This window comes from Astatotilapia calliptera, chromosome 15, assembly GCF_900246225.1.
Source record: "Astatotilapia calliptera chromosome 15, fAstCal1.2, whole genome shotgun sequence".
Classification (NCBI taxonomy): domain Eukaryota; kingdom Metazoa; phylum Chordata; class Actinopteri; order Cichliformes; family Cichlidae; genus Astatotilapia; species Astatotilapia calliptera.
In genome coordinates, this window is record NC_039316.1 from 10,916,567 (window position 1) to 10,944,159 (window position 27,593).

Below are 27,593 nucleotides of genomic sequence, written 5' to 3' on the forward strand. Positions count from 1 at the left end.
GTGAAGCCACACTAGTACTATTTAAACATGGCACCCCGTGATCTTCACTACATTTATAATAAAATACTACTTCACTAATACTAGTTCACTAACAGAAGCTCTACGTATAATCCCCTCCTGCTGCAAGAATCTGGAGAGCACCGGCGGAGGAGAAAGTGCTAAAGCTTCCTTTCTCTGGGGCATAAATCTGTTACGAACACTTTAAATTAAATACCTTGCACGGCCGGTCACTTGATAGCACAAAAAACCCTCAAATACAGAAAAGACTAAATCCCGGATTGTCCACAGCCACTTCCAGTTGCCATCTTGACTCTTTTCTCTTTCACTCCTCAAGTGCGCACAGCGATGTGAATGCAGACAGGACGCATGCAGGGCAAGTCGGTGTCGATGTGGAATAAGACTGCCACCTCACTCCGGGTTACTACTGTATCTCGATCTGCCCTCCACACACTGAGATACATACACACGCGCATGCATAGGCTCACACACACTCTTTACACACACGCGCGCACGCAAGTCGATTAAAGACCAGCCCTCTGGATCCTGCGCATGGGATCGCCTTTTAAAGTGACACTACAGTTACATCGGACAGCTGTATCTCTGCGCGCAGAGGAGGCTGGAACTAAAGATTGCTGCACGGCTGGGACACGTCCTGACATGTCAGTGAAGTGCAAAGAAATTAAAGGACACAGGAGGAGAAGGAAGAGGGAGAAACACTGAAGTCCTTAACATGTTTACTTCAGAAAGGATTTCACTGTTATTGGAAAGCTAACATATTGTTTCAGGAAATGGAATTTGTGCCACAACAGGTGCAGGTATATATATATTTTTAAAAACGCAACAAGTTTAATGTCAGTTGCTTCATAAAACCTTATAAATTGTTACATTTATCAAGTTTTATATATGATGCAATATTAAAATTATTCGTTTTTTCGCCAAAACATATCTAAAGCATTTATATTAAAGTGATATTTAAAAACATACTGATTTACATCCATCTTTAAAGTTAACTTCCTATTCAGTACTCAAAGTTCAGTGGCCGATTGTGCCTTTAATCAGTCAATCACGCCCAGACCACTCCCACTTTTGTAGTCCAGAATTACGTCATCCCTTCTAGAGATGAGGAGAGTAATCCTAGATGGTTCTCGGTCCAGTAAGTGATGCTCTGGGCCTCCATCCCCTCCTCCCCGCTGCTTCTCCTCCACCTTGACTGCTTCAAAAGAGCCTCGTCCACGTCTTTGTTTCACCGAGCGCGCGTGTTCGCCTTTCTGTGCAGGAATGCGCGTTCATGAAAGACTGAAGCAAAAATATCACTGAAGCATTACAGTATGGATTCATTACTTTATCTTTTCAAGCATTTGATCCAATAACACGTTACAATTTATGTGCTGCTTTCTTTTGTTGATTTATCGCGTTTAATTTCTATGGCGTCATTGTCACATTTAAGGGTGAGGATATTGCTTCCACTACCAGTCAGATCATGCAAATAAACAATGTATTATCCATTTGCTGGCCTTTGAGTAAATCTCATCACAGTGCACAAGCATTAAGTATCAGTTGGTTGTTATTATTAACACTATTGTTTTACTGTGCTCAATGACACACATTTTCCCAGGTGGCCTGGTAGCCTACAGCTCACACGCTCATCCACAGCAGCAGGCTAGAGTGTGTACTGTACAGAATTACACACACACACACACGCATTGTGGGATGGTTTTTGTTCTCTTCATGTCAAAGAGAATACCTGATGCAGCAGTTTGGCGCCTGCCGAGAACTACAGAGTTAAATGCTCAGTGGATGTTCAGCGGGAGGTCAGGATGTCTGAGTTTACACACACACACACACACACACAAAAGCCCTGTGTACTTTCACCAACATGATCACACTTTTATCTTTCAGCTGCTTTATATCAGGCTGAATCTTCAAGATATCCGAAGGGAGTTAGTGTTTGGTTACTCGGGGAGAATTTTAAGAATGATTTTGTTTGGGTTTAATATTTTTGCAGCAGTAAATCATTAACTACACTACGTTTGATGGTTTCCCCCGCTCTAACTACTATAAATCTGATGCACCGATTGTTATTTTTAAAATTATTTCAAGAACTTTGAGACATTTTTACACTGAATCTGCTCTTATAAACCTTAAAATTGGCTTTATTTGTATAACTTATTTTGCTTTGTAGTCTTTTATTTCTTCCATAGCTGTAGCAGTTATTTCTTGAGCACATTTATAGCATCTATTTAGCCAAAAAAGCCTCAACCTTTAGATCAGTGGTGTCAAACATAAGGCCCAGGGGCCAGAATTGGGCCAGCTGGACGGCTTTGGAAAGTGAAAACAAGGGTGCAGATTTTGGTCTTTTAATTATACACATATACATATACATACATACATATATATACACACACACATATATATATATATATACATACATACATATACTGACTTGTGTTTGCTCTGTCATCTGGTCAGCAATATTGACATGCACATTTAAAATAATGTGCCTATATTTTCTTTTATTCTATGTAATATTTTATAAGTGGAAGGTATGCACTCTACTTCCTTTCTAGGTCAGTTTGTTGTGCTCCAAGATAAGTCAGCTTCACCCTACATGCCCCTTCTGAAGCTTGTAAATCCAGGATTGTCAACACACACAAATTAAAAAGCATCTGAATTTTAACTCCTCTTCTTTCGTCCAGGTGAAATCACAACATTATCAGGACAGTTTTAGGCAGCAGCCTGATAAGCAAATGGATGATATGACGGTGGATAGGAGTCAAAAGGTGAACTGTTTTAGTCTTCCCTATGTCAGCATGGGGTATCTAGAATCCAGGCAGGCTGAGACGACAAACATCCCTCTAAGCCAGCGTAAATCATCCAATTAAGACAATCACAAAGCAAGGGCGGCCTTCTCTGTTTATGTCAGATGTTTACCCCAAATGGCATAATGGTCTGATTGGATTAGGGGCCTCCCCGTGGGTGGAGATCGTTTTAAAAAAAACAAATCCCAAACTTTAATTGAAAGTTGTATGGTGGGTGGACTTGCATCCTTTACTACCCACTCAAGCACATTTTAATGATTGCACACATGATGTGTGTACACGCACCCACATCGTGTGTATGTGTGTGTAGGTGTGTGCGCTTAAATCTAATGAGATTATACATTTACCTCAGTGTTTTTGTAAGCTACTTGTTCCATGATACTGGCTGGATGGACACTTCGTATAAACAAACTATGTTACATAACGGTCTTGGTTTAGATAATGTAGTCTGTAGTCAGAGTGGGTTTGTCTGTGATGGAGCGGTGCACTGTGATGACCTTATCCTTAAATGTTAAGCCCTCTGCCGCCTCCTACAGGCTCAAATGAGGGAAGTGCAAACGAATATGGATAACACAGTTAAAGTTCAAACTGACTTTGAATTTACACGAAAATATAGATGATATACAAGAAACATATTTATATTTTAATAACCACAAATTAGATATGCGCAAACTTACTGATCAAGTTGTTAGGTACACCTGCTCAGCTCCTTGTTACTGCAAATATATAATCAGCCAATCACATGGCATCAACCCAAAACAATTAGGCATTGTCAAGATGATCTGGTGCTCGAATTGTGGATCAGAATCAGGAAAAAAGGTGATTTAAGTTAGTTTGAAAGTGCCATGGTTGTTGGTGCCAGATGATGAGCCAGTCGGAGTATTTCAGAAATAACTGAACAACTGAGATTTTTCCACGCAACCATCTCTAGGTTTCCACCAATAAAAAAAAAAAAATTCAGCGAGTGGCAGTTTTTCCAGCGTAAATGCGCTGTTGATGCTACAGGTCAGAAGCGAAGGGCCAGACTGCTTAAATGACTGCTTGTTACAACTAAAGTATGCAGAGGAGCATCTCTGACTGTACAGCACGTCAAACCTTGAAGCAGATGGGTTACAGCAGCAGAATTCCACACTGGGTGCCTCTCCAGTCAGCCAAAAAAAAAAGGAAAATGGGGCTTCAATTCACCCGAGTTCACTAGGTGTTGGACAACATGACACTGGAAAACTGTCGTCTGGTCTAATGGGTCTTGATATCCAACATTTGGGTGGTAGGAATTAAGTATAAACAACATAGTCAAACGAGCTTGCAAAGAAAAGCGTCTGGACTTCTTTAAGTTGCTTGAAGACGTTTCACCTCTCATCCGAGAAGCTTCTTCAGTTCTAAGGTCAAATGGTGGGGAGCCAAACAGCCACTTCACAAGCGTATGGCACAACATAGAAGAGCCACCTCCACAGGGCAAGACTCAGCAGTCCATCTGCATCTTAAGGATAAAGGACACTCTTTCGAGGATGCCAATGTTCAAATTTTGGACAGAGAGGACAGATGGTTTGAAAGAGGAGTGAAAGAAGCCATCTATGTCCACTGTGAGCGACCATCTTTGAACAGAGGCGGTGGTTTACGACACCAACTGTCTGCCATCTATAATCCAGTTTTGAGTTCCCGCCCCAGACACCTTAACGCCCACTCACATCCTGGGCCATCTGACCTCAGGAATTCGCATGATAAGGTGGGGCCAGGTTTCATAATGAGCTCACCCGAAACCCTGGCTGATTGGGACCCACACCCATTTTCACACCTTGGCTCAGGCGATTAGAGGATCATCAGGGGGTCCCTTTGTCCCTCTTTGGGGGGGATACTCCCACTAGGTTTAAATCTGGGACTCCCCACCATTTGACCCTAGAACTGAAGAAGCTTCTCGGATGAGAGGTGAAACGACTTCAAGCAACTTAAAGAAGTCCAGACGCTTTTCTTTGCAAGCTCCTTTGACTACGATGACCTGGATGACTGAGAACCTTCACAGATATAAACAACATAAAAGCATATATATCCATCCTAACCTCGTATCAATAGTTCAGCAGCCTGGTGATGATGTAATGGTGTGGGGGATTTTTTCTTGGCATACTTTGGGCCTTTCAGTACCAACAGAGTATCTTTTAACCACCACAGCCTAAGTGAGTATTGCTGCTGACTGTGTCCATCCTTTCAGGGCCACAGTGTACTGATGGTTGCTTCCAGCAGGATAACACATCATGTCACAAAGCTCAAATCATCTCGAACTGGTTTTTTGAACATGACAATGAGGCCACTGTACTCAAATGTCCACAGTCACCAGAACCAACAGAACACCTTTGTGATGTGGTGGAATGGGAGATTTGCATCATGGATGTGTAGCTGATAAATCTGCAGTAACTGTGTGATGCTATCATATCAATATGGACCAAAATCTCAGAGGAATGCTTCCAGTATCTTGTTGAATCTATGCCACAAAGAATTAAGGAAACTCTGAAAGGACTTGCAATTCCAAAGTTTAACTGATGAAGTGGATGGTGTCTATATATACACACTCTCTATATACTATATAGTCCTCTTAATCCTGTTGTCATGTTGAAATATGGGCTCTAAGTTGCTTCAAATCATCAATTTGGCTCAAATGTCATAAAAACCTTACAGAGAAATTTAAAGATCTATTCAAAAAGTGCACAAATAAAACAAATATTATTGCGAGACAAAGTCAACTTTATTTTCTCTCCGATTTCATAGAAAGCTTACAAAAATGGCAGAAGTTCCTTAAAATAAAATACATTAAGTATATTGAATAATAGCAAGCATATCCTAAATCAACATCAGTGCTCAAATGGACAGCTTGAAAACACCTTGCCCTTTTCACATCCACCCACTAGAGGGCAGTAACCAACTGCAGTGAAACACACTTCCCTCCTCTCTAAAGTGAGCGCCTGTTTGCCTGTGGTTTACTCATGTTAGAGAGGTTTTCATATTATTTAAAACAAATCGTTTTCAATGGGGAGATAGTGCATGTCACAAAAAAGGCCCAGGCAGAAAAAAAGTACAACACACACACAGGTACTATGCTTTGTTTTGCCTTGTTAAATATTGATTTCTCTGAAGAAGAAAAAGATGATTTTGGTTTCCCAAAACAGACTTGGTCTTTTCTACTTCTGCTTAACTGAATACATCTCCTATGCAGTGTTAGTGCTTAGAGGCTCTGTGCTGTGCCGAGGTAGATAATTATCATGACAGTTAGGAACAGGCGCTAAGTTTCACTGTGGGTCTTTCTGCGATTGCGGTCTCCCTCCAGCCAGTATGCCTCCGTCTGCATCTCCATCAGTCTAGAGATTGTCCTCTGGAAGGCAAAGATCTCTTCCTCGGCTGTGAAGAGGGTAAGTCGCTCTGCTGCCTCCTGAATAGACGAATCGACACCAGAGTTGGCAACTTGTATACTCAAAAGAGAAATGTTTATGCAGCAGGGGAGAAAGATTAAATCATCGGGCTAATGAGCATAGAGTCATCGATTTAATCTCCAGCCTGTACATCTGTGTGTAAATACGTGAAAGTGAATACTGCATTTCTGTAAAAAGGATCTAGATCTTAGTGAATTCTTCCCTAAAACGGAGAAATTGAGGACACAACTTCAATAGCAGCAACAAGCAAGTTTGTTATTAAACGAAAAAAAGAAAATAATAGTGATATCCGATTCAACGGGATAAATAACAGAGATGTGACCTTACCTCACTGAGGCCTAGGTCATCCAGGAGCTGTCGGTCCCTCTCATCATCTCCTCCAGTGTGGGCAAAGAGCCGGTCCAAAGGAGCGTCTGCCAGCAGCACCACCCTCACCTTGGACAAGGGGGCAAGAAAGAGCGATGTGGGAGTTACTGTCTATAACATTAAGGGCTGAGTGTCTGTTTACTGGTAGCTTACTCACACATTCATTCCCTGTCTTGAATTATTGGATTTAAATGTTATTGTGGGACGTGTTATTGTCTCATTGATGTGATAAAAGTGCTCTCATTCACAATCCCAAGGTTTCTTCCTGTTAAGAGTTTTTCCTTCCCACTGTCACAAAGTGCTTGCTCACAGGGGGTCGACTCTTTGTTGGGGTTTTCTCTGTGTCACTGTAGGGTCTTTACCTTACAATTTAAAGCGCCTTTAGGTGATTGTTGTTGTGACTTGGTGCTACATAACTAAAATTAAATCGAATATAATATGGGGTTAAAAGGTAACAAATCAGTGAGTATTAAGTTACCTGTTATGAGGCTGGCACAGTGTTGAGGGGTTTAGCCCTTGTAGTAAATACTTTTTTCAGTGCTGAATAGAGTATTTTGCAAAAAAACCCCAATCAAACAAATGAAAAACCGTGTGAGTGTGATAGTAGCCCTACTGGAGCCTGACTGATATATTTATTGCCCATAATAATCCTAATGATGATGTTGGCCTATCACAGGTACCTGTATTGGTGTATATATTTCCATTACCAGGTCATTAGCTGGGCTTTAATCACTTTCACTGTACCAAAAGATGATGTGGCACCAAAAGCTGGTAAAGTAAAAATTTCCTACCTGTAGCCAGCAAACAAAGAAGACTCTTACATAAAAAAAAATAAAAAAAACCAACACGCTTCTCTGTGTGTCTGGGTAGGACTCCAGCTGCTGATTCCATTCATTGCCCTGGACTGCGAGCAAAAGAAAGGCAAGAATCGGCCTGAAGCAAGAGAGCCCACTGACTGTGGCTTACAGAAGTCTGCCTGAACAGGATAAAAGTGACAGGTACTTGGATGTGTATGTCCATTAGCAAGACTGTCAGGAGAGTGTAATGCAAATTCTGTTCAGCTACGAAGGAGTTCCAAATTTCTGATCCAAGGCCAACAAAGAGAGTGAAAAGAGATGTTTGTGGATGATTAGGAATAATACAAAGCACGTCTGATGGTTCACATGGAAACTGGATGACATGGAAACCCACTGTGGAAAATGTCACAAGCAAGACTCACCTTTCATCACAGGGCAACAGGCTAAACATGAAACCTCCATAGAGCAGCACCAATGCTAACATCCAACACAACCTGTCAGGGCGCAAGACTGCAGTGACCCAAGGGAGCATATACATGGAGGCATGACTAGCTCCATGGTTGACACCTCATTCAATTTATCAAGCCGGGAGAGTGACGTAGCAACATGACATCACAAGGCATCCCAAGACCCCTTTCTCCAGGAAAGGATTGGGGCAGTAGGGTTGCCCTTGATATACGGCTTCAGTAGCATTCATATATCACCAAAGATCACCACAACATATTCATATTTATCCAGAGCTCTGGACAGATTCTGCCAAGGCTGCCTTTCAGTGTTCAGGATGCTCATAATCGTACCACGATTAAACATCCAAAGCTTCAGAGAGTCAGGCTGGACCACTGTCAAAGGTGGAGTATGATGGCCTTTAGCAGCATGTCAACAACACAGCTGCCTAGAGATGTAGGTGCACCCAGGTGGAGAAAACTCTGTGGAAGCTCTAATGCTCCTCCTCCTTCTCATTTAATGGTTTTACTTAATTTTTACTACTTTGTAAATTGTAGATACATACTGAAGATGTCAAATACATGAAACAAGATATATGGAATTATGTAGCAAAGAAAAAAAGATAAATAACTATAAACTAAATATGTTTTATATTTTAGATTCCTCAGAGTAGCCACCCTTTATTTGTTGACAGCGCTACAAACCCTTGGTCTTCTCTCAGTGAGCTTCATGATGTAGTCACCTGAAATGGTTTTCACTTCACAGTTGTACCTTATCAGGGTTCATTTGTGGAATTTCATGCCTTCTTAATGGGGTTTGGACCATCAGTTTTGTTGTGCAGAAGTCAGGTTGGTACACAGCTGACAACCCTATTTGACAACCGTTAGAATTCATATTATGGCAAGAACCAATCAGCTAAATAAAGAGAAATGACAGTCCATCATTACTTTAAGAATTGAAGGTAAGTCTATCCAAAAAATTGCTAAAACTCTGAACGTGCCCCCAAGTGCAGTCACACAAACCATCAAGCACTACGATGAAATTGGCTCACATGAGGATGTGAGCCAATTTCTGAGGATGAATTTATTTGAGTCACCAGCCTCAGAAATCGCAAGTTAGCAGCACCTCTGATTAGAGCCCAGATAAATGGCACACAGAGTTCCAGTAGCAAACACATCTCTACATCAACTGTTCAGAGGAGACTGTGTGCATCAGGCCTTTATGGTCAAATAGCTGCCAAGAAGACACTACTAAGGAAAAGCAATCAGGAGAAGAGATTTGTTTGGGCCAAGAAACACAAGGAATGGAAATTAGACCAGTGGAAATCAGTACACTGGTCTGAGGACTTTGGTTCCACACGCTGTGTCTTTGTGCGATGCAGAAAAGGTGAACGGATGGTCTCTACATGAATGTTCCCAACGTGAAGCATGGAGGAGGAGGTGTGATGGTGTGCAGGTGCTTTGCTGGTGACGCTGTTGGTGATTTATTCAATATTGAAGGCACGCTGAACCAGCATGGCTACCACAGCATCCTGCAGCGACATGCCATCCCATCCGGTTTGCGTTTAGTTGGACAATCATTTATTTTTCAACAGGACAATGACCCCAAACACACCTCCGGGCTGTGTAAGGGCTATTTGACCAAGAAGGAGAATGATGGAGTGGAGCTCTGGACTGTTGGAAAACCATTTCAGGTGACTACCTCATGAAGCTCATCGAGAAAATGCCAAGAGTGTGCAAAGTTGTAATCAAAGCAAAGGGTGGCTGTTTTGAAGAATCTAAAATATAAAACATGTTCTGAGTTATTTCAGACTTTTTTTGTTTACTACATAATTCTATATGTGGTAATTCATAGGTTTCATGCCTTCAGTGAGAATCTACAATGTAAATAGTCATGAAAATAAGAAAAAACATTAAATGAGAAGGTGTGTCCAAACTTTTTTTAGTGTATATATATCTTGTTGGAAGCCAAGAGTCGAGTATTTTATATTACACACTCTTGGTTTTGAACTGAGATGTCGAACACATCCAACACTTTTATGGATGTAATGTAGGAAGATTTCTAAAAGTTGTAAATAAAGGTAGAAAAGCTGCATTAGAAATCCTTCGGTAACACATGAGTGTAATAGAATCCATGCCTTTCATTCTTTTTTTTTTTGTTTTCACCTTTTTGTCATAGAAGTTGTCTATGAGGGTGGTAAAGCGTCTGGCCTGATCCTTCATCGACAGCGTCAGCACGGGAACGCGGCGGATCAATACTGTGTCGAAGAGCCGCGCCATCTCCAGGTAATCGCTGGCACCCAAAGCCTGGAGAACGACAGAGCATGTGAGATACTGAAACAAAGTCAGACCCGAGCTTCAAACAGACAGCACACCACAAAAGAACACATCAAAGATTTCAGCTTTGCACATGTGCACATCTGCTCCATAAATGGGTACAGGCACTGTGAATTTCTGCACTCTGCACACATGGCCTGAAAAAATGACAACTGTGAAGTGAGGGCACCTTGTGCAAAAAGGTTCTAGCTGTTGTAATTTTTGTCCTCGTCCTTGGTTCTTTGCCATTCAGGCTGATTGCTCTTAAAATTAATGAGGACTCGCCAACATATGCCAGAGGAAGCCTTGAAGCTCACATGCCTTCTAAAACTCACCGCTGTCCATCAGGGTTGAGACTTTGCACACGCTACACACTTCCTTTTTCAGGTGCAGTGGGCACAACTAATCATAAAAAATGTCAATAGACTTTCTTTTTGACATTGAGCAGAAAATACCTCATCCAGTTCAAAGGCCCGGACAATAAACAGAGCATAGAGGTAATACAGGGACAAGAGAAGTGCTTCGAATTTGAGCAGTTTTGATTAGTAATGAGTGGATTTTGTGTGTCTCAGTAGAAAAAAAAAAGAACAAGAAAAAGGATGTGGTTTGACTTTGGTTAGAGGTCACAGGCTGTTTTAAATGCCATCAAGCAGTTCTAATTTGTTCTCTATCTGTATAGCGAGTAACTGTGGTGTTAAAGCTAAAAACCAAGAAAAGCTTACCTTAAAACACTCCTTGTTTTACTCTAAGTTTTATGTGGCCAAAAGATGTTAAGTGTCGTTATGTATCAGCCTGTTTTGTTGCACAATAATGACAAATTAATCGTAACAATGCTCACTCTGCCGCACAGCTCATCAAAAGTACAGTCAGCAACGGTTCCGCAGGTCTTTTCTAGAGTCACATCTCTACCCAGCACTGAGAGCACCCGGGGACCTGTAGCTATGGAAACACACACACAATGTACAATGGCTACAGTATATACATGTAGTTAGGTTAAAAGGTAGTATATTTATGAAATTTGCTTTACTACACACTCACGATTTTTGATCTTTTAACCTCTAATATAAGACAAAATAAAAGAAAACATAATGAAAAATACTGTTTACTACTAAAAAACTATTTACTATACAATTAAATCCTAAAATTTCACAGTGTTACAAAAAAAAAAACCCTTTAAGGCCCAGTAATTTTGAAAATCTAAGTTCAAGTCTAGAGTTTGTTTTTAATTTAGAATTGTGCAGCTTTTGTTTTTTCCTGTTGAATTATAACATATAAAAAAATGACATGTAAAGCATCACAAATAGCCCAAAAAAAGTACAATTGTATTATCTATGTAGTTTAACCCTGATAAATGTTATTTCTCTGTGCCACAGACTTCTATTGTTGTAACAGAACTATTTAAAGTAGGTGAGTGAGCCGTCTCGTGGGCTTGGGTGGCATGAAAATTAGCATTTAAAAAAACCTTCAGCAGATACACTAGATAATCCTGTATGATTGAAAAGTCATGGTCTTCAAAATCCCCAGCTGTTTCGGGAATTTAAAAAGACAACAACAATAAAATAAAAAATTAAAATCTATTTTTGAGCCTTAAATACTAAGAAAGGATAAATGTGAGACAAATTAAGGTAGAAATTGATGATTTTTCTAATTGTTATCAACACTGTTGATTTTGGTATTTTCTTTTATCTTTCATATATATAAATATTACAAAATGTGTAATTTTGACGTGTCCTTGTGTCACAGAAAAAAAGTAAAACATAATCAATTTTTCTAAAATGCATTGTCTTCCTTAAATGCCCTTACCACTCTTTTGTCTTAATGAGAGCTCTTCAAACAGTGCATCCAAGAAGGCCTCTGCACCAGGCTCCCCTGTGCTGCACAACACACATGCACCAGCGCGCGCACACACAGGCAACGAAACAGAAAGGAAATAATAGGATATGAAATTAATAATGCTGAAGTGGCCACATCAAACGGTGGCAGCAAGGAGAGCAGGGGAGAGGGGTACTTAGCTTTTCACTCCATCGGTAAAAAACAGGATGTTAGGCTCTAAACACAAGCATTAGCCTGTGAATACACGTCGAAATGAGATTGTGAAGTGTGTGTGTTCGTGTCTGCGTGTGCTTGTGTTTTAACTCCAGGTAAAAGGGTGTGATGTACTCTATTTACATACAGTGAAAAGACGAAAGCACTTGTTTGCCTGCGTGCGCGAGTTCCTAACAGCGCATATGTAACAAGGAAAATAGAAAACTAGCTTTTAAAGCTCTGCCCTTTTCTCATATTCTATTGACTCCTCTTTTTATTCTTTTCATGGATCTCTCAAGGTAATGCAGGTCTTTATAAACCTCCCAGCCTGCGTCTCCCTCATTTATTCATCTGTTTGCCTTTTCTTTCTGCCCAAACTACATGATGTGCACAAGCATTTCCTGTGTTTGTGTGCGTGTGTGTGTGTTTAATGCAGGTTAATGTCAACTCAACCCAGCCTCCGCACAAACTCTGGGCTGAGGAGGACTATAAAGAGGGAAGCAGAGAGGTAGTGTGCTTGTGTGTGCGTGTTTGTGTGTCTTACAGGTAGTAAAGTTTCCCTGCTGCAGCCTCGCCAAGCTTCCTGTAGTCAATCCCTGTGTCTAAGCAGACGGTGTGGCAGTATTCCTGTTTACACACACACACACACACACACACACACACACACACACACACACACACACACACACACACACACACACACACACACACACACACACACACACACTGTTATTTGTGCTCTTTTTGCCCCATAATTTTATGTAAATGACTAATTTAGAGACAACTTTTAGCATCAGCTTCATTGAGCCCGTGAGCATTTACAGCAGCAGGACCTCCTGTGTGACTGACGACAAAATTAAATACAGTTTCCATGTTTGTCACAAGGAGATTTGAATCTTTCTGGACAACACTGACAGTCTAAGACGTGTCAGGCTTCATCTAACACACCTAATCGATTATTCTTGTCCTTTTATTTGATAAAAAGATAAGGAAAATTAAAGAAATATCAGAACTTTGTACATTTTTCGCTTAGCTCTGATTTTCATATTGGTGATTGCTGATAGAAATGCTAAAACATATTGCACTTCTTCAGGTTTAAATCATTGTGACAGCTTGATTTGTCTTGATGATGCATTGTTAATATGGCAACCCTGTAAAATGGACAATCAGAGCTTTGTGTCTTCACTTCTTTCACACTAAAATGGATACAGAACAACCCTAAAAAGTATTAAATTAAATAACAAGGCATCGCAGAAGGCAGCCGGCATCTTATCTCCTATCCTCCGACAGCTTTGGGATTTTGTGTCAGCTGTTCTCGGTTTGCCGAGCCGATCCATTGTTCTGCAGCTATTCAAGTGCGTTACAGCAGGGGTGAACCTGCGATGCAGGGTTCAAACTTTTCCACATAGAGTAAAACGTCAACAAGATTCATGTCAGGGAGTACAGCACAAACTATAATCATCATCTCCACTATTCTATCAAAGAAAAGAGAGGAACTGCATATCATCCCATCCAAGCCATCATCGGCTGACTGAGTATTCAGCGACAGCTCCAGTAAATTATGAAATCAGTGAATTTCTGCCACTGGCCTCCTTAAGCTGCAGGATAATTAGTAATCATCACAAAGCAAGGGGACGGAAATACTCTATTCTTCTCTGCTGTCAACTTTTTATCTCCGTGTCCGCTCACACAAACGGGGTTCCCACTCTGAGCCAATTGGCTGAATCAGGCTTAATAACAACCTGACAAACTCGCCCTCCCCCACGCACAAAAGGGAGGTGTCATTTCATCAACCTACTGTGACCCCACCAACGGGTAAATAGTCCCTCCAGAAAAGAAAAAAAAAAGTAGGAAAAAAAAACTTGTCACTATTGCCGCCACATCATTAGTATCTCAGTTTGTCTTTTCTCCTGCCATCTTCAACTCCCTCCCTTTATGAACCTCGTCTCTAACGTACCAACGGTAAAGGCGGTTGTTGCGTTCCTTGACGGAGGAGCGAGGTGCAAATACGAGAGGGGAAAAGAAGGAGGAATGGAAACACAATCAGTGATGATGATTCCATTGGTTATTTATAATCAGATGAGGCTGAGGCCTCGCGGGTCATTACTTGATTATCCATCTTGAGGGGATTGTCAAGTTCTCACTCCTCTAAGATTTTTATCCGCCTACACATTGTGGTTTTGCAGCCTCCCCGCACCCCGACGCCGCCACCGACAACCTCCTCTCGCAAATGTAGTCAGTCTACTTTGCAACTTTTAAATCTCGTCTTAAACAGTCCCTTCAGTTTAATCGGCGAATGGCGATGTACAAATAGTGGAGTAACAGCTTTTTTTTTTCTTTCGTCAGGTGGACGGATAGAAGAGGTGATCATTTATTTTAAGGAAAAATGATAAAAATGCGCTCGTGCTGCAAGTTGAGAAAATATTTAGGTTGTAACAAATTTGTTGGTCACAAGTGTGCAGTCTTTAGATTTTTTTTTATTTAGTAATTTTAAAGGCTCACAATTTGATTAATTTATCCATTTGCAATACTTTGAAGTTTTTCTAATGGAATTTTGTAGTATTTTCTATTTTCTAAATAATCACCTCTTTAGATTTTGTCTTGTTAATTAACTTAAAAGAAACTCCAATCTGCAGTTTTTGTTATTTTAATCATTATTAAGACACATGACAGATTAAACCATAAAAAGAAAAGAAGTGCAGCCCTAAGGTTTATTACCATCAGGCAACAATATTAGCTTTTTAAACTAGTGGTGTAAAAACCTGGCAAACGTTTCGCTGATTCAAAGAAAAGCAGCAAATTAAGAGTTCCCCTGCTCGCACAGATGCATTCACCGGCTCAGACACAAGAGAGAGAGATGACAGACATGAGAATCAGAGACTCTTTGGAAGAAAGTCATCCAAACACATGTAGCTCCAATCATGTCATTGTCCAAGCTGTCCACTGCTCTCACTGGACAGCCGTTTAGCATAAAAACAGAGTGGCTTTTTTTTTTTTTTACCCCCCTGCTCCCTCCACTCCCCTCTGTGCCCGCTCCCTCCATGACATATCTTTCTCTATCCTTTACTCCTCAAAAAGTTGCTTTTGAGTTTTTCAAAGAGCGCGGTGCCATTGAGCTGCAACAAAAGCCAAGGATAGCTGACTATTGGGCCCTGATGAGGTCCACTCCCTCATTACCCAGCAGCAGAAAACATTTGATGCTTTTTTTTTTTTTTGTTTGGCCTGGAGAATTGACCAGGCCTCAAAGAAATGCAGGGTGGGAAGGCTGAAAAAGAGACGGGGGTTGGAGGGGGGTGAGGGGAGGAGGGGAAAGGTTGTCGTTCATTCATCCGTGTGTGTCTTACAGCCTTGTGTGGAGGGACAGGAAAAAAAAAAAAAAGTGGGAGGTGGCAGGGACAGAGGGGTCGAGAGAGAGGGAGAGAGATGTGTGTGTGTGTGTGTGTGGCGGGGGGAGAGCTTAAAACAGTGCCTTTATGCTGGCAAGTTCTGGACGACTCTTCTGACATCAAAGTGTTTTCACTAACTGGGGAGCTGCTTAGTTAGTGTGTGTGCGTGCACGCATGCGAGCCGGCTGGGGGTGTATCTGGTGATTTTATTCATTCTTGGGCCGTCTGGGGGGGTACGTGACAATGTGAACACCCTAATTACACCTAATGATCTATTCCCTTAAAGTGTGACTGCCTTGGGCCGGCGATGGATTGTTCTGCAGGGTCGTTCTCACAACCTCCTCCTGCCTCGGCTGCTCCTCTTGGGGAAACATCGTTTGAGTTGGAGGCCCCATCTTTTGTGATCCAGGACCCCACCGGACCCCCCGCTCTCAACCCATCGAGTTTCGTTGGCCCAGGACTGAACCAAAACGGTAACTCGGGCAGTGTGTGCTACCTGCACCTGGCCAACAGAGGCTCCATTTGTTGATCGTGACAGACGCGAGCAAAACATGGGCTCCACACAGTTTATTACAAAAATTGCTCTCTGATCATCTTGTATAGTATAAACCTGCAAGACCTTTACAAGAAGACTTCAACAATGTAGCATTGCAGTCTTTTAAACCTGCAGGACTTTATGTGCACAATTAAAAAGGAATCAGCAAAATTAAATAAGAGACTTCATCTTTCTTGTTCTGTGCACTGTGAAAACCTGTCCGTACTACCCCCATCCATCTGAGATTTTGTACCGCTGACTTTGTAAAAAATTTTTTTTACATATAAGTTAATTCTCCCCAGCACCTCGGTCTCGAGTTAGATTGTGTTCTGTCTTAGTCTGCTGCCTATAAAGATACTGATTAGTGAATAACTAATTATCTGGTGTATTAAAATGGATGCAAATAATTCAAATCTGACATTCAAAAGGGTATTGATGTCAGTAATATACATAAAGTTAGTCTCAGAATAGAATTTCTGTTAGGATCACTGTAGCCAAAAATTGTTATTTCCATGTGTGGTCACTTATATTTGGTGGTACAGTTCTGTTCTGGGACCTCCTCCTGTGGGTTTTGAAAGCAGCAAGAAGACGACAGAGCAGGCATCAGTGAATAAAGATGTCACAGTGATTCAGATAGGTAGGGTGAACATGGTTTGCACATGTGACTTTAGTCAGTTTAGTCAGTTTGCCAGATGATGTGGGCTCCCACTGAGATCAGCTGATCTACTGGGAGAGGAGCTTGACTTTATGTCACTTCCGGGGTGGCTTGACTTCTACTGTTTTCCCTGATTTCCTGGTTGTCTGTACTGTGACTAGCAAAGGCAAAACCGCACCCCATGAAAGTCGAATTAAGAGACATTTCTATATTTGTACACGCTTACTATTACACATCTGACATCTGAACACTCTGATAGAAAACAGGAAAACATCATTTGCCCAAACGGAACCAAGGTAACTGCCATAATTAAAATTTAGGTAACAATTAGGATCCTGGTCTGATTCTTTGTGCTTAAAAGAAATCGATTTGTCCTATCACCCCTTGTTCAGGTTTCAGAACAGACAGCGAGAGACACTGATATGAAAGAAGTGAGCTTTGCCCTCGAAGCATGCTGCCATTAAATATTTTAAAAGACAATGACTGTCATCAAATATCAAAATCTATTTGATTTGAACTCTTCCAGCTCTTCACACACGGTCCTTCTTACCAAGGTCTTCAGTGGAGGACCATGTCCCTCTCATTCTTCAGTTTTTCCCTTTCTCTCTTTGTCATTCTGTTTTGATTTATATATTTCATTTTTTCTCATCACCAACTGCTCAGCACAGAGCCAGTATTGACAGTGACACAAAAAAAAAGAGATGAAAAGTGGATCAAAAGAAGGGTTAAAAACAGATAGAAACTCAGAGATACTCAAAGTTGCCTCAGGGTTGTTGTCATGTTTTTCTCCCCTCGGCAGCTTTGTGCGCAACTGCAATCGAACAAGTGGAGGGAAAATAAAGTCACTATTCTGCTACCAAAATACAGAGACCTGACCTTGGGTGAGTAAAGCCAGCGAGCAGAACAGGATAGTGATAGAATAAAGAGTGGGGATAGAGGGGTGGAGAGAGAGGATGGGCAATGAAAAGTGGAGTGGAGAGCGAGGACAGTTTGCCAGAGAGAGAAAGAGTGTCTTCGTTACAATACTGGCAGCATCCATTAAAAAAAAGAAAGAAAAAAAACCCCAAACCCTGTATTTCACGAAACTACGAGCTTTGCAGCGGCTGCAAAGAAAAAGACGCCGGAACAACTGAATAGACTCATAAATGGAGTCTACAGAGATGCTACAAAGGACGAGAAATTACAAACGACTGTGTGGATGAAAAATAGCAAACAAACTAAATGATGACAATAAAAAAATAAACAGCGTCTTCTGGATTAAATGAAGTTGTATGTAGCCCGTGCGTTGCAAGTCATTAAATCATTTTTTAAATATAAAACTGGATGATTGTGGAAGATCGGGAGCTGCAGAAGGAAAGGTGACCCAACTAATCAGAAGTCAACAGTTAGATAAAGACATCATCCGAGGCGGACAAAAGTGGCGGATTAACCCTTACCACTCCGGCTCAGGTGATGAGGGGAGGAGGTCAGAGGCTATTTTTGTATGTTAACACCCTCTTTTCTCTCCTGCACTCACCATAGAAACACACGCTGGCATGCACATGCGGAGGCGATCTGCGCCGAGTCAGCGGCTGCTCCCTGCGAGCATTCATTCAATCTATTAAGGGTCAGCTAGTTAGCAAGCTTTAACTTTACAGGACAGATCACTATAGAGAATCCATAGCACCCCACCTAAAAAACACCCCCAAACCCTCCAACCAGATGGCCTCACAAAGGAAAACATGGTATCCTGAAAGAGAGGAGCCAGTACGGGGCAGAGAGGGACAGCAGGCATTCAGGACCTTGATGAGGGTGGATTAGAGAGGGCAAGGGTGCTGCTGCTGCTGGGTTAGCAGGTGGGGTGCAGGGTGAGTCCAAGACTCTATGCAACTTTTAGTGGGTTTGACTTCAAATGTGCGTGTGTTTAATGTTACAGTGGTTTGATAACTCTGGTCAGGTTAGATTGCCTGTATTTTGCACACATATTCACTTTAGCATTTGTAATGCAACAGATTATTTATTATATCAGAGCTAAATCGGAGTTTTAGGGTTAAAAATACTGTGATACCTGAATATATTCAGAGGCAATGCCATGTTAAGTCATTTCATAAATAACCAAGCCTAAATTAATCTGAGTGACTATGTTCTATATCATGTATTGTATTTCTTTAACAAAATCCCCATCATAGTATGAACAAAAACGAATGCATTTGTTTTCAAAAATAAACCAAAAGTCAATAATAAGGCGTTTACTATTGTATATGTATAATCCTGTGTAAAAGTTCCTATTAAAAGTAAATGAGGCATGCCGAATAATAATGAGAATTTAACAACAATTTCATTCAAAAAGCCACAAAATTCAAGTAGCAGTATGAGTGGCGATTTTCAGCGCACTCACAAGAGAGCATTTATCTACTACTTCATACCAGGAGTGTGCCTGAGCCAGACCTTAGCCGAGCACTGCTTATGTGACTGTGTGTGTGTAAAAAATGTCTGCTTTCAAACTAAAGGTCATAATATATAACAAGATATTCTATAGGGAATCCCTAATAAAGTCAGCGTGGTCAACCTGGGGCATTAAGGAAACTCTTAGTTTTGGTAAATTAGAACTTATTATTAATTATTGGCCGTCCTACATAACGAAACGATGGCAGTGCAAGTGGTTTGCATCAATGTGATTATATGAAACTGGAAGGTTGCACAGCTCAGGTGCCTCATACTTACAGGACTTCATATTGTTCAATTATGAGTTTATCCGGTACGTTTAGTGTCAGAGGAGGGGTTCTCAGTTTTAAATTCTTAATAACGCTAAGCTGCTTACTTTCACTTGCTATCTTGCCCAAAAAAATTGCAGCAGTGTCAACGCTTGCCTTTACTATTCAGACAAAATACCAATAAAAGGCGCAAGAATGCTGCCCTCCTCTGTTGCAAAATGCATGACAACAAATTAATATGCAATTATTTATGATCACGATCACTCCAAACACATCAATGATCATCTGGGATGCAGGCAGGATAATGGTGCTACCTGCTTAAATTGCAAAGTAGATTTTTCGCTAGAAATGCTAACCGTCACATCGCTCCTGTTCTCCGCTCCACCCCCCGCCCACCACCCCCCTCTACTTTTGAAATGCAAGCAGCCTGGGTCAGTCACAGCTAGTCCACCCATCTCCCACTCTCCCATTCACATTACCTGTACCCACTCACACTCTTTTCCATCTCTCTCTGCCTTTCTCTCTCTGTGAGTCTTTCAGTGTGCCCTGGTATGATCAAAGACAGCTTTGTGACACTGTGTGAAGCATCCATGAAGCAGAAAACATCAAACCACTAAGAGCAACTTGCAAAAAGACGGACACAGAGGCATACATGCAAGTGTGTGTCCGTGTATGTGTGTGTGCGTGCGCGCGCGCGCGAGATAAACAACTGAATAAATTAGAAAGACAAGAGAGAGGGATGACTTTGTCTCTACCTTCAGCACATCGATGAAAGGTAGGAAGGTGTCCCTCTGAAGTCCGTTTTTGTACAGATCTGAAAGAGGAAGGGAGGGCCTGTATTAGAGCTGCTGTTTAGCCTTCTAATAATGTCATCCCCTCGCCACAGATTGGCAGATAAAGTGGCTATTGATGAACTGAAGGATGGGTGGGGAGGCACGACAAAAGGGACTGGGACCAGGGGAGAAAAATGGATTTCTCTACCGGCAGCGGCAGCAACATAAAATTCATTACATTCCCAAACAATGGTGGCCAGAGAAAGGACTGTCGCCTTTTCAGCACGGACAATGTCCACAGCAGCTCGCTGAATAGAGGTTTCAATTAGCTCGGCTGGAACAAATTACATCTGAAGTAGCATCCCTGATAGACAGATAAAACAGATAGGGATTCACACACAAACAGGGACAAAGACACACACACAGCGAGGCTCAAGCTCTCTCCAGCTGCAAATGCAAACAAGTGGCCGTTGTTGATGTTTGGACTTAAGCTTACTACAGTAGGACCTGACACAAAAATAACCTTTGCTTAATAACTTCTATACTGTAATGGACTGTGCCCTGTGAGACTGGAATATGCCAAAGGTTTATGAAAGAGAGTTCAGTGTTTTGGGACGTACATTTTTCTTCCTTTATTGGTGCAAATCTAGTCCTTGTAGAATGTCCTAAAATGAGGTAAATACATAAAACTCGTGATGTATTACACATGTCATTATTTACTTAACAAAAACTAACCCACGATGCAGAAGCAGTGTGTGAAAAACTAAACATTCACTGCAGTAATTGTGTTAGTAATTGTTACGTTTTGGGGGGGCATTTGTTTATGTACAGCTCTCTTAAGGTCCAACCACAGCATTTAAATCAGGTTGAGATGTGGACTTCGACTGGGCCTTTGAAACACATTGGCTGAAAATTAGAAAATAATCAATCTGTTTTAGATTTGCTGCTGTGCTTGAGATCATTTCTTGTTACGGAAACACATTTCTCACATGTGACTCTAAAATACTTTGGTATACAGAAGAGTTCATGACTGTTCCCAGATCATGTGGCTGCAAAACACCCTTCTCCTGCCGTGCTTGACAGTTGTTATGAGGTGTTTGTGCTGGTATGTTGTGTTTGGACTTCATAAAATGTGCTGTGCAATATGGTCAAGCATTTCCACTATGGTCAAGTCTCTCCAAAGGACTTTTTCTAGAAGTCTTGTGGTTTGTGCAACTCTGGAAACAAAAGCTGTGCTGCCATGCTCTTTTCTTCAGGTAACCCTTCCAAACAAGTCATACTTGTTCAGTTTTTTTCTAACTGTACTCTCCTGGACTTCAACATTTAACATGCTAACCTGTAGAGTCTGAGATATGGAGCTTGCAGTTTTTCTGAGGTATGCGCAGTTTGAAGAATCTTCCTCAGTGTAGAATAATAAACTTCAAATTGTTTGGAAATGGCTTTATAATTCTTCCCACAGTAAAGGGCAGCAACAGCAATTGCTTCTTTAAGATCACTGCTGATATCTTTCTTTCTGCACTGTATTAACACACACCTGAATGCTCCATACTAGCAAACTGCCAAAACTCTGGCAGACGCTCACTTTGGCAGATGCTCACACTGATGATCAGTTAATCAACTACATTTGATTAGTAGCACCTGGCCGCTAGTTACCCTACCCTAATTCCTGTAGAAACAGTACAGATGTTCTTAATTTTTCACACAACCCTTCTAAAAGTTTGGCTCAACTTTTAAAAAATAAATGCCATATTTTTTGGACTATAAGGCGCCAGATTATGAGGTGTACTGTTGATGAACGGGTCTGTTTTCATACATAAGGTGCACCGGATTATAAGGTGCATTAAGTGACACAAAACAGACAGATAAGTCAAACTTTACTCAACTCATTCTTCTTGCTTCCTTCCCTTCCGTATCATTGATTCATTAATGTTGAATTCTCTGGCAGCTGCTCTATTCCCATGTTGTTGCAGCATATTAATGACTAACCTCGTATTGTGGATGGATTATCTCAGTTGTTCTCCTGACTGAAGTTTGGTCCATTTACAGCATCCTGCCATGCGATTGCATTTGTCCCTAACCATCGGGAATCCTCACGTTAACTTTTATCAAGTGGAAAAAAGTTAGCGTTCATCCTCCAGCCACTGTGTTTATGGTATGCTATCATAGCTGTGTTGCTAGGGATTAGTAGCACATCATTATATACCAGCTAGTCCAACTTCAGTAACCCTACAAAAGTCACTGCTGTTTAGTTTTCTGTCTTCATTTATGTTGGAAGAGATAGCAGAGCTGTACGTTTAAATTTTTTAGAAATCTCTCAGTCAGAACATGCTATGTATGTTTAGGTGAAAACTAGTGCGCTAACTTCCTGCTAACCTCTAACTCTGTTAAATTTAATAAATTCTGTTTTCATGGATGCCTGGATGCTAAACTTAGTTGTTACACCTGGTAAAGGAGCAGCTGATCATTTTATTAAAGATGAAGGAATTTAGACAGTTTTGAACTCTCAGTCACGCTGCAGTGTTTGTTTGACTTTGGGACCTGAATTCTATGATGTGCTTTGTTAGTCTGTTTCTCAGCACTGACCCGAACAAACAAACAGAAACTTAAAATGACTACGGCCAAAATGCAAACACTGAGGCTTCAAAATATGGAACCTAAAACCATTAGTCCATTTTTGTAATCTTCTTCTTCTTTCGATCTCTATAGCGGATCCCCTGCCTCCATCTCACCCTATTCCTAGCATCATATGCGCGCCTTCACTCCTGAAGCTCCATATTTAATGCCCTTTGTCAAGTGTAAAGTAAATTCCCATATACTTTACACTTGTATATGGGAATAGATCATTTGTTTTTCTGGTGTTCTATTGCTAGCTTTGTACACACTATAAGTGTAACATAATAAGAGGCACTGAGTTGCATTTGCTGTTACTTCAAGTTGCTGAAGTCTAGTGAGTTAAGCTACTGCTAAGCTAGCGTATGTAGACTCAACAGTGTCAGCCCAGTCAACACAGAACAGGAAACAAAGTAGTGCGTCGGCAGGTGACAAGGCGATCGTGGCTCAAGAGTTGGGAGTTCGCCTTGTAATTGGAAGGTTGCCGGTTCGAGCCCCACCTTGGACAGTCTCAGTCGTTGTGTCCTTGGGCAAGACACTTCACCCGTTGCCTACTGGTGGTGGTCAGAGGGTTCGGCAGCCTCGCCTCTGTCAGTGCGCCCCAGGGCGGCTGTGGCTACAATGTAGCTTGCCATCACCGGTGTGTGAATGGGTGGATGACTGGATGTGTAAAGCGCTTTGGGGTCCTTAGGAACTAGTAAAGCGCTATAAAAATACAGGCCATTTACCATTTACAAGGCCAGAGCAGCACTGCTAATGAGTGAGGAGACATGTGCCACTGCACACTTTACTGGAACTGGATTAATACATAATTCAATAGAGCCTAATAATTAAAAACATTTGCGATCAGTGGAATTAAATGGGCTAATGTAAACTGCATGCTATCAACTATAATGCCCCCCAATCTAAAAAAAAAAAAAAAAGACACCATTTATCCCTCCATCCCTCTTCAGCTGCATTAAACCCCCATCAAACAACAAAACACTGAACGTTCTAGCACAAACCTATCTCTGAATTCCCCCTCCAAGCATGTCTAGGGCTTTTTGATACTAGCATCTCCACATCAATAAACACAGAAAATGCATGCCTTTCATGTCTAGTTGTCTCCTATGGCTTTTAGAGTTCCATTAACCATGTAATTAATACCAAGTAGCCTCTCTATCAAGTTTCCCTGGTTTGGGGCTTTGTTCTTAATAGCTAGTAAATATCAGAGACGCGCATCTTTGTCTATGAGAGCCACCTTGTTGCCATTCACTCCGTACCCACTCAAGGCTTTGGGACATCGACATTACATGTACCCAAAGACGATGAAGACCTTAGATAGCACATCATGCATTTATCTCCACGTTGATCACTTGCTAATTCCTTCTCCATCCTTGCTCTGCGGGCAGTAAATGCAACATCAAAGCCTGTTAAAAGATGGCGTCATGTCTAGGCGGGAGAGGTGAGGTGTTTTTTTGGTCAATTGCCGTAAACAGGACGCAGCTGGTTCAATTCTTGCAGGAGAAAAGTATTTTGAAGACAATTGTGGTCAAAATAAAGTAATCTATGGTTGTAAGTACCCTCACTGGCAACTTTAGGTACACCTATTCAACCTTTTGTTAATGCAGATTTGTTAATTATTCAATCACAGGGAAGAAACTCAGGCGTATAGAGGCATATAGAGTCTAATCGACCTGCTGAAGTTCAAACATTAGATGCATCAGAAAGGGGAAGGAAAGTGATTTTGAGTTTCGTATGGTGAATATTTCAGGAACTGCTGATTTTCTGATGGTTTGCCTGCACAGAGTGAAACAGAGTGAGCACCATTTCTGCAGTTCAAAATGTCTTGTTAATGTCGGAGATCAGAGAAGAGCAGAACTAATAGCAAAACCTGTTGTTACAACCAAGGTATGCAGAAGGGCATCTCTGAATGTACATCATATCAAACCTTGAAGTAGGTAGGGTATACAGGAAACTGAAGCTTGAATTTGCACAGACTCACCAAAATTGGTCTGAGTCTCAATTTCTGCCGCAACATTTCAATAGTAAACAAGATGAAATGGCTCCATCCGGTGCTTTATCAATAGTTTAGGCTGCTGCTGGTGATGTAATGGTGTGGGGGATATTAGCTTTGTATCAGCTCAGCATAACTTTACTGCTACAGCCTGTCTGAATCTTGTTGCTGATCACGTCCATCTCTTTATGAACGCAGTGTATCATCTTCTCATGGCTGATTCCAGCAGGTTAATGCGCCATATCACAAACCGCAGATCATCTCAAACTGTTTTCTTGGACAATAAATTAAGGTTATTGTATTCAAATGGCCTCCACAGTCATCAGATCTCAGTCCAATAGAGCACCAATAGAGTTGCATCACAGATGTGCAGCTGATAAATCTGCATCAACTGCATGATGCAATCATGTTAACGTGGTGAATCTGTGCCACAAAGAATTAAAACAGCCCTGAAAGGAAAAGGGTGTCCAACCCAGTGCTAGAGTGGTTTACCTAATGAAATATCAGTTGAGTGTATATTAGCTTTTCACTGGCACTGTCAGATTATAAATGGAGCTAAATTTCCCCAAATTAACAGTTTTCAGACTCATGAAGATGACAAATCTTGAAACTACATGTTTGGAAGCTGCAATGAAAGACATCAAATTTCTTCTATTTTGAGATTTCATTATTATCTCCCACTTCAATATCTATATTACTGACAATTTGTAGTCGCAACCATCTATCTTGGTGTTGACAGTGTTTTCTGCTGAGACGCTAAAATTACAGCTGACTCTCTTGGTTTTTAACTCATTGCTTTAAATAAAATTTTAAGAAAAGAAGTAGAATGGGAAGACATGCACAAGATATATTATTATTGCTACAGACTACAACAATATAATTAATAAGGAATAGCTAAAACGTGCATAAAATGTTTGCTGGTCATACCATCAGGGGGTCTGTTGGAGGTAGCCACCACCACCACTCCAGTTTTAAACAGCGTCTCAAACAGCTGCTTCAGGATCATGGCGTCGGCAATGTCCGCCACCTGATTGAAGAGAGCCAGAGAAGTCGAGGAGCATCTCATATTATTCCTTTCTTGCCACACCTGTGTGTGTGCACGAGTGTGTTTGAGGTCACAACATGCCATCATCACTCCATGTTGATCAGTGTCATTCAGGTGTGCTCATTCAGTCCTTTTTGTGTGGTCATTGCCACCCAAACTTACGTGTATACACATGGATGCAAACACACACTCAGGCACTTAAATTTACTGCAAATGGTCAAGAACTGGCCTTCCGTTGAGTGGAGTAGCTGAGGTGAAGAAAAAGACCTGAGCTAATCAACGAAGCCGAAAAACAAGAGGAATGAAAGAATAATAAAAACAAAGCAATGCGAGGCAGGACTGGGGTCATGACGGCAGACAAAGCTTCTATCAAAGCATGTCCACATAAAGGCATATTAAAGTGCATGTGTGTTGTATGTACTAGACACAAGGCTATACGGTGTGACAATACATAAATCCAATTCAACTGTCTGCTGCCTTTTTCATCTACATCATTTCCATGAGTCCACAATGAACAAAGGTCGATGACAACACTGAAGCAAGGACGTTTATGAGTCGCTAGCTGTTAAATGAAGAGCTCTGACCTTTCTATTACTAATCCAGTGCTCTCACTTTTGTTCTTATTCTCTCGTCTGCGTCTCTCTCTCTCGAACCTATGTTGTTCTTTTGAACACCTATAAAGGGAGAAATGTTACCCTGTGATTGGCGGTTGTCAAAGCGACATTTATTTAACGTGATGCTCGACGGATGAAAGTTGGGCACAAAGGATTTCCAACCTCTCTGGTAACTTAAAGTTGTCGGTCTCATGTCAACAGTAATTTATATCCTGTTAAATGACAATGTTTCCTCCCAAGAAGATGTAAAAATGCACAAACAGAAATCCATTGTGAGAAAACCGCCTCACTGTAATGCCAAATTCTTGACCCTTAAAGTACTTTTCTTGTTTAAAAACCCTAAAAGAAAATGTCTTGAATAAAAGAAAGACTTTGCAGTCATGCATCTGTCCCGCCCTCTCCTCTTATTCCCTCTTACCTACTTTCCTGTATATAACAGGCACTTCTGATGGCCATACCCACAGCATATGCTTCCTTTCAGACTCTGGAGAGTCTTCTGCTTTTTGCATATTAGCCCCACTGCCCTTGCCAATACTTGATTAACATTTGTGTTAAAGCCTTGATTTTGCTAAGGAGAGGTGGCTAAGGGCATCAAATTAGCGTGTGTGTGTGACTGTGTGTGCGTGTAATGAGAATCAACAGAAAGCCAAGGCTCAGTGTCTCTCTGAAGGGGCCCCCATTTCCTGCGACCACAGGATTTTATTTTCATTTCAAAAGAATCATTTAAAAATGACCTTTTATACAACATGGATTTGTTTATTCATGTGCCCTCCACACGGGCATAGTATGAGGGGCAATATTGATTGCTGAATGACTAGGGGAAGAGGGAAAGAGAATGGGTACCCACAGGATGAGAAAGGTGGAGGGGGACTGATGTAGCACTTGTGGAGCACAAAAAAATAATGGTGCAATCTCTGTCAGCCATTGCCGATATTTAAATGAGCATCCAATTACTCAAGCGGCTGTCAGTTTACAGCGAGGCACACGGGTGCCAAATTAAACCTCTTTTGATGTTACACCTCTTTATGTACACAACCTATGAGCAATTTCACAGAGGCTACACAGTGACTGAGGCCCTGAGACAATGATGCTCGAGCGTTT

General features: G+C 41.3%; 2 protein-coding genes across 4 annotated transcripts in view; both read right to left on the bottom strand.

Moving 5' to 3' along the window:
- The window catches only part of foxo3b (forkhead box O3b), a 44,202-nt gene extending 43,702 nt beyond the window's left edge, over positions 1-500 (bottom strand). Inside the window, exon 1 of the mRNA XM_026194144.1 lies at positions 215-500. The gene's annotated coding sequence lies outside the window, so the exon portion shown is untranslated. The remainder of the gene's footprint in view (positions 1-214) is intronic.
- A 5,045-nt stretch (positions 501-5,545) lies between these two features.
- The window catches only part of afg1lb (AFG1 like ATPase b), a 30,631-nt gene continuing 8,583 nt past the window's right edge, over positions 5,546-27,593 (bottom strand). The window contains exons 6-13 of one of the 3 annotated variants that reach the window (XM_026194145.1): positions 25,761-25,860; positions 20,210-20,268; positions 12,730-12,812; positions 11,964-12,034; positions 10,999-11,099; positions 10,011-10,151; positions 6,566-6,673; positions 5,546-6,237 (exon numbers count right to left, since the gene is read on the bottom strand). In XM_026194145.1, the coding sequence (XP_026049930.1) occupies positions 6,091-6,237; positions 6,566-6,673; positions 10,011-10,151; positions 10,999-11,099; positions 11,964-12,034; positions 12,730-12,812; positions 20,210-20,268; positions 25,761-25,860 (810 nt within the window). In that variant the 3' untranslated portion in view covers positions 5,546-6,090. The remainder of the gene's footprint in view (positions 6,238-6,565; positions 6,674-10,010; positions 10,152-10,998; positions 11,100-11,963; positions 12,035-12,729; positions 12,813-20,209; positions 20,269-25,760; positions 25,861-27,593) is intronic. The other 2 variants (XM_026194147.1, XM_026194148.1) reach the window with 2 other exon arrangements.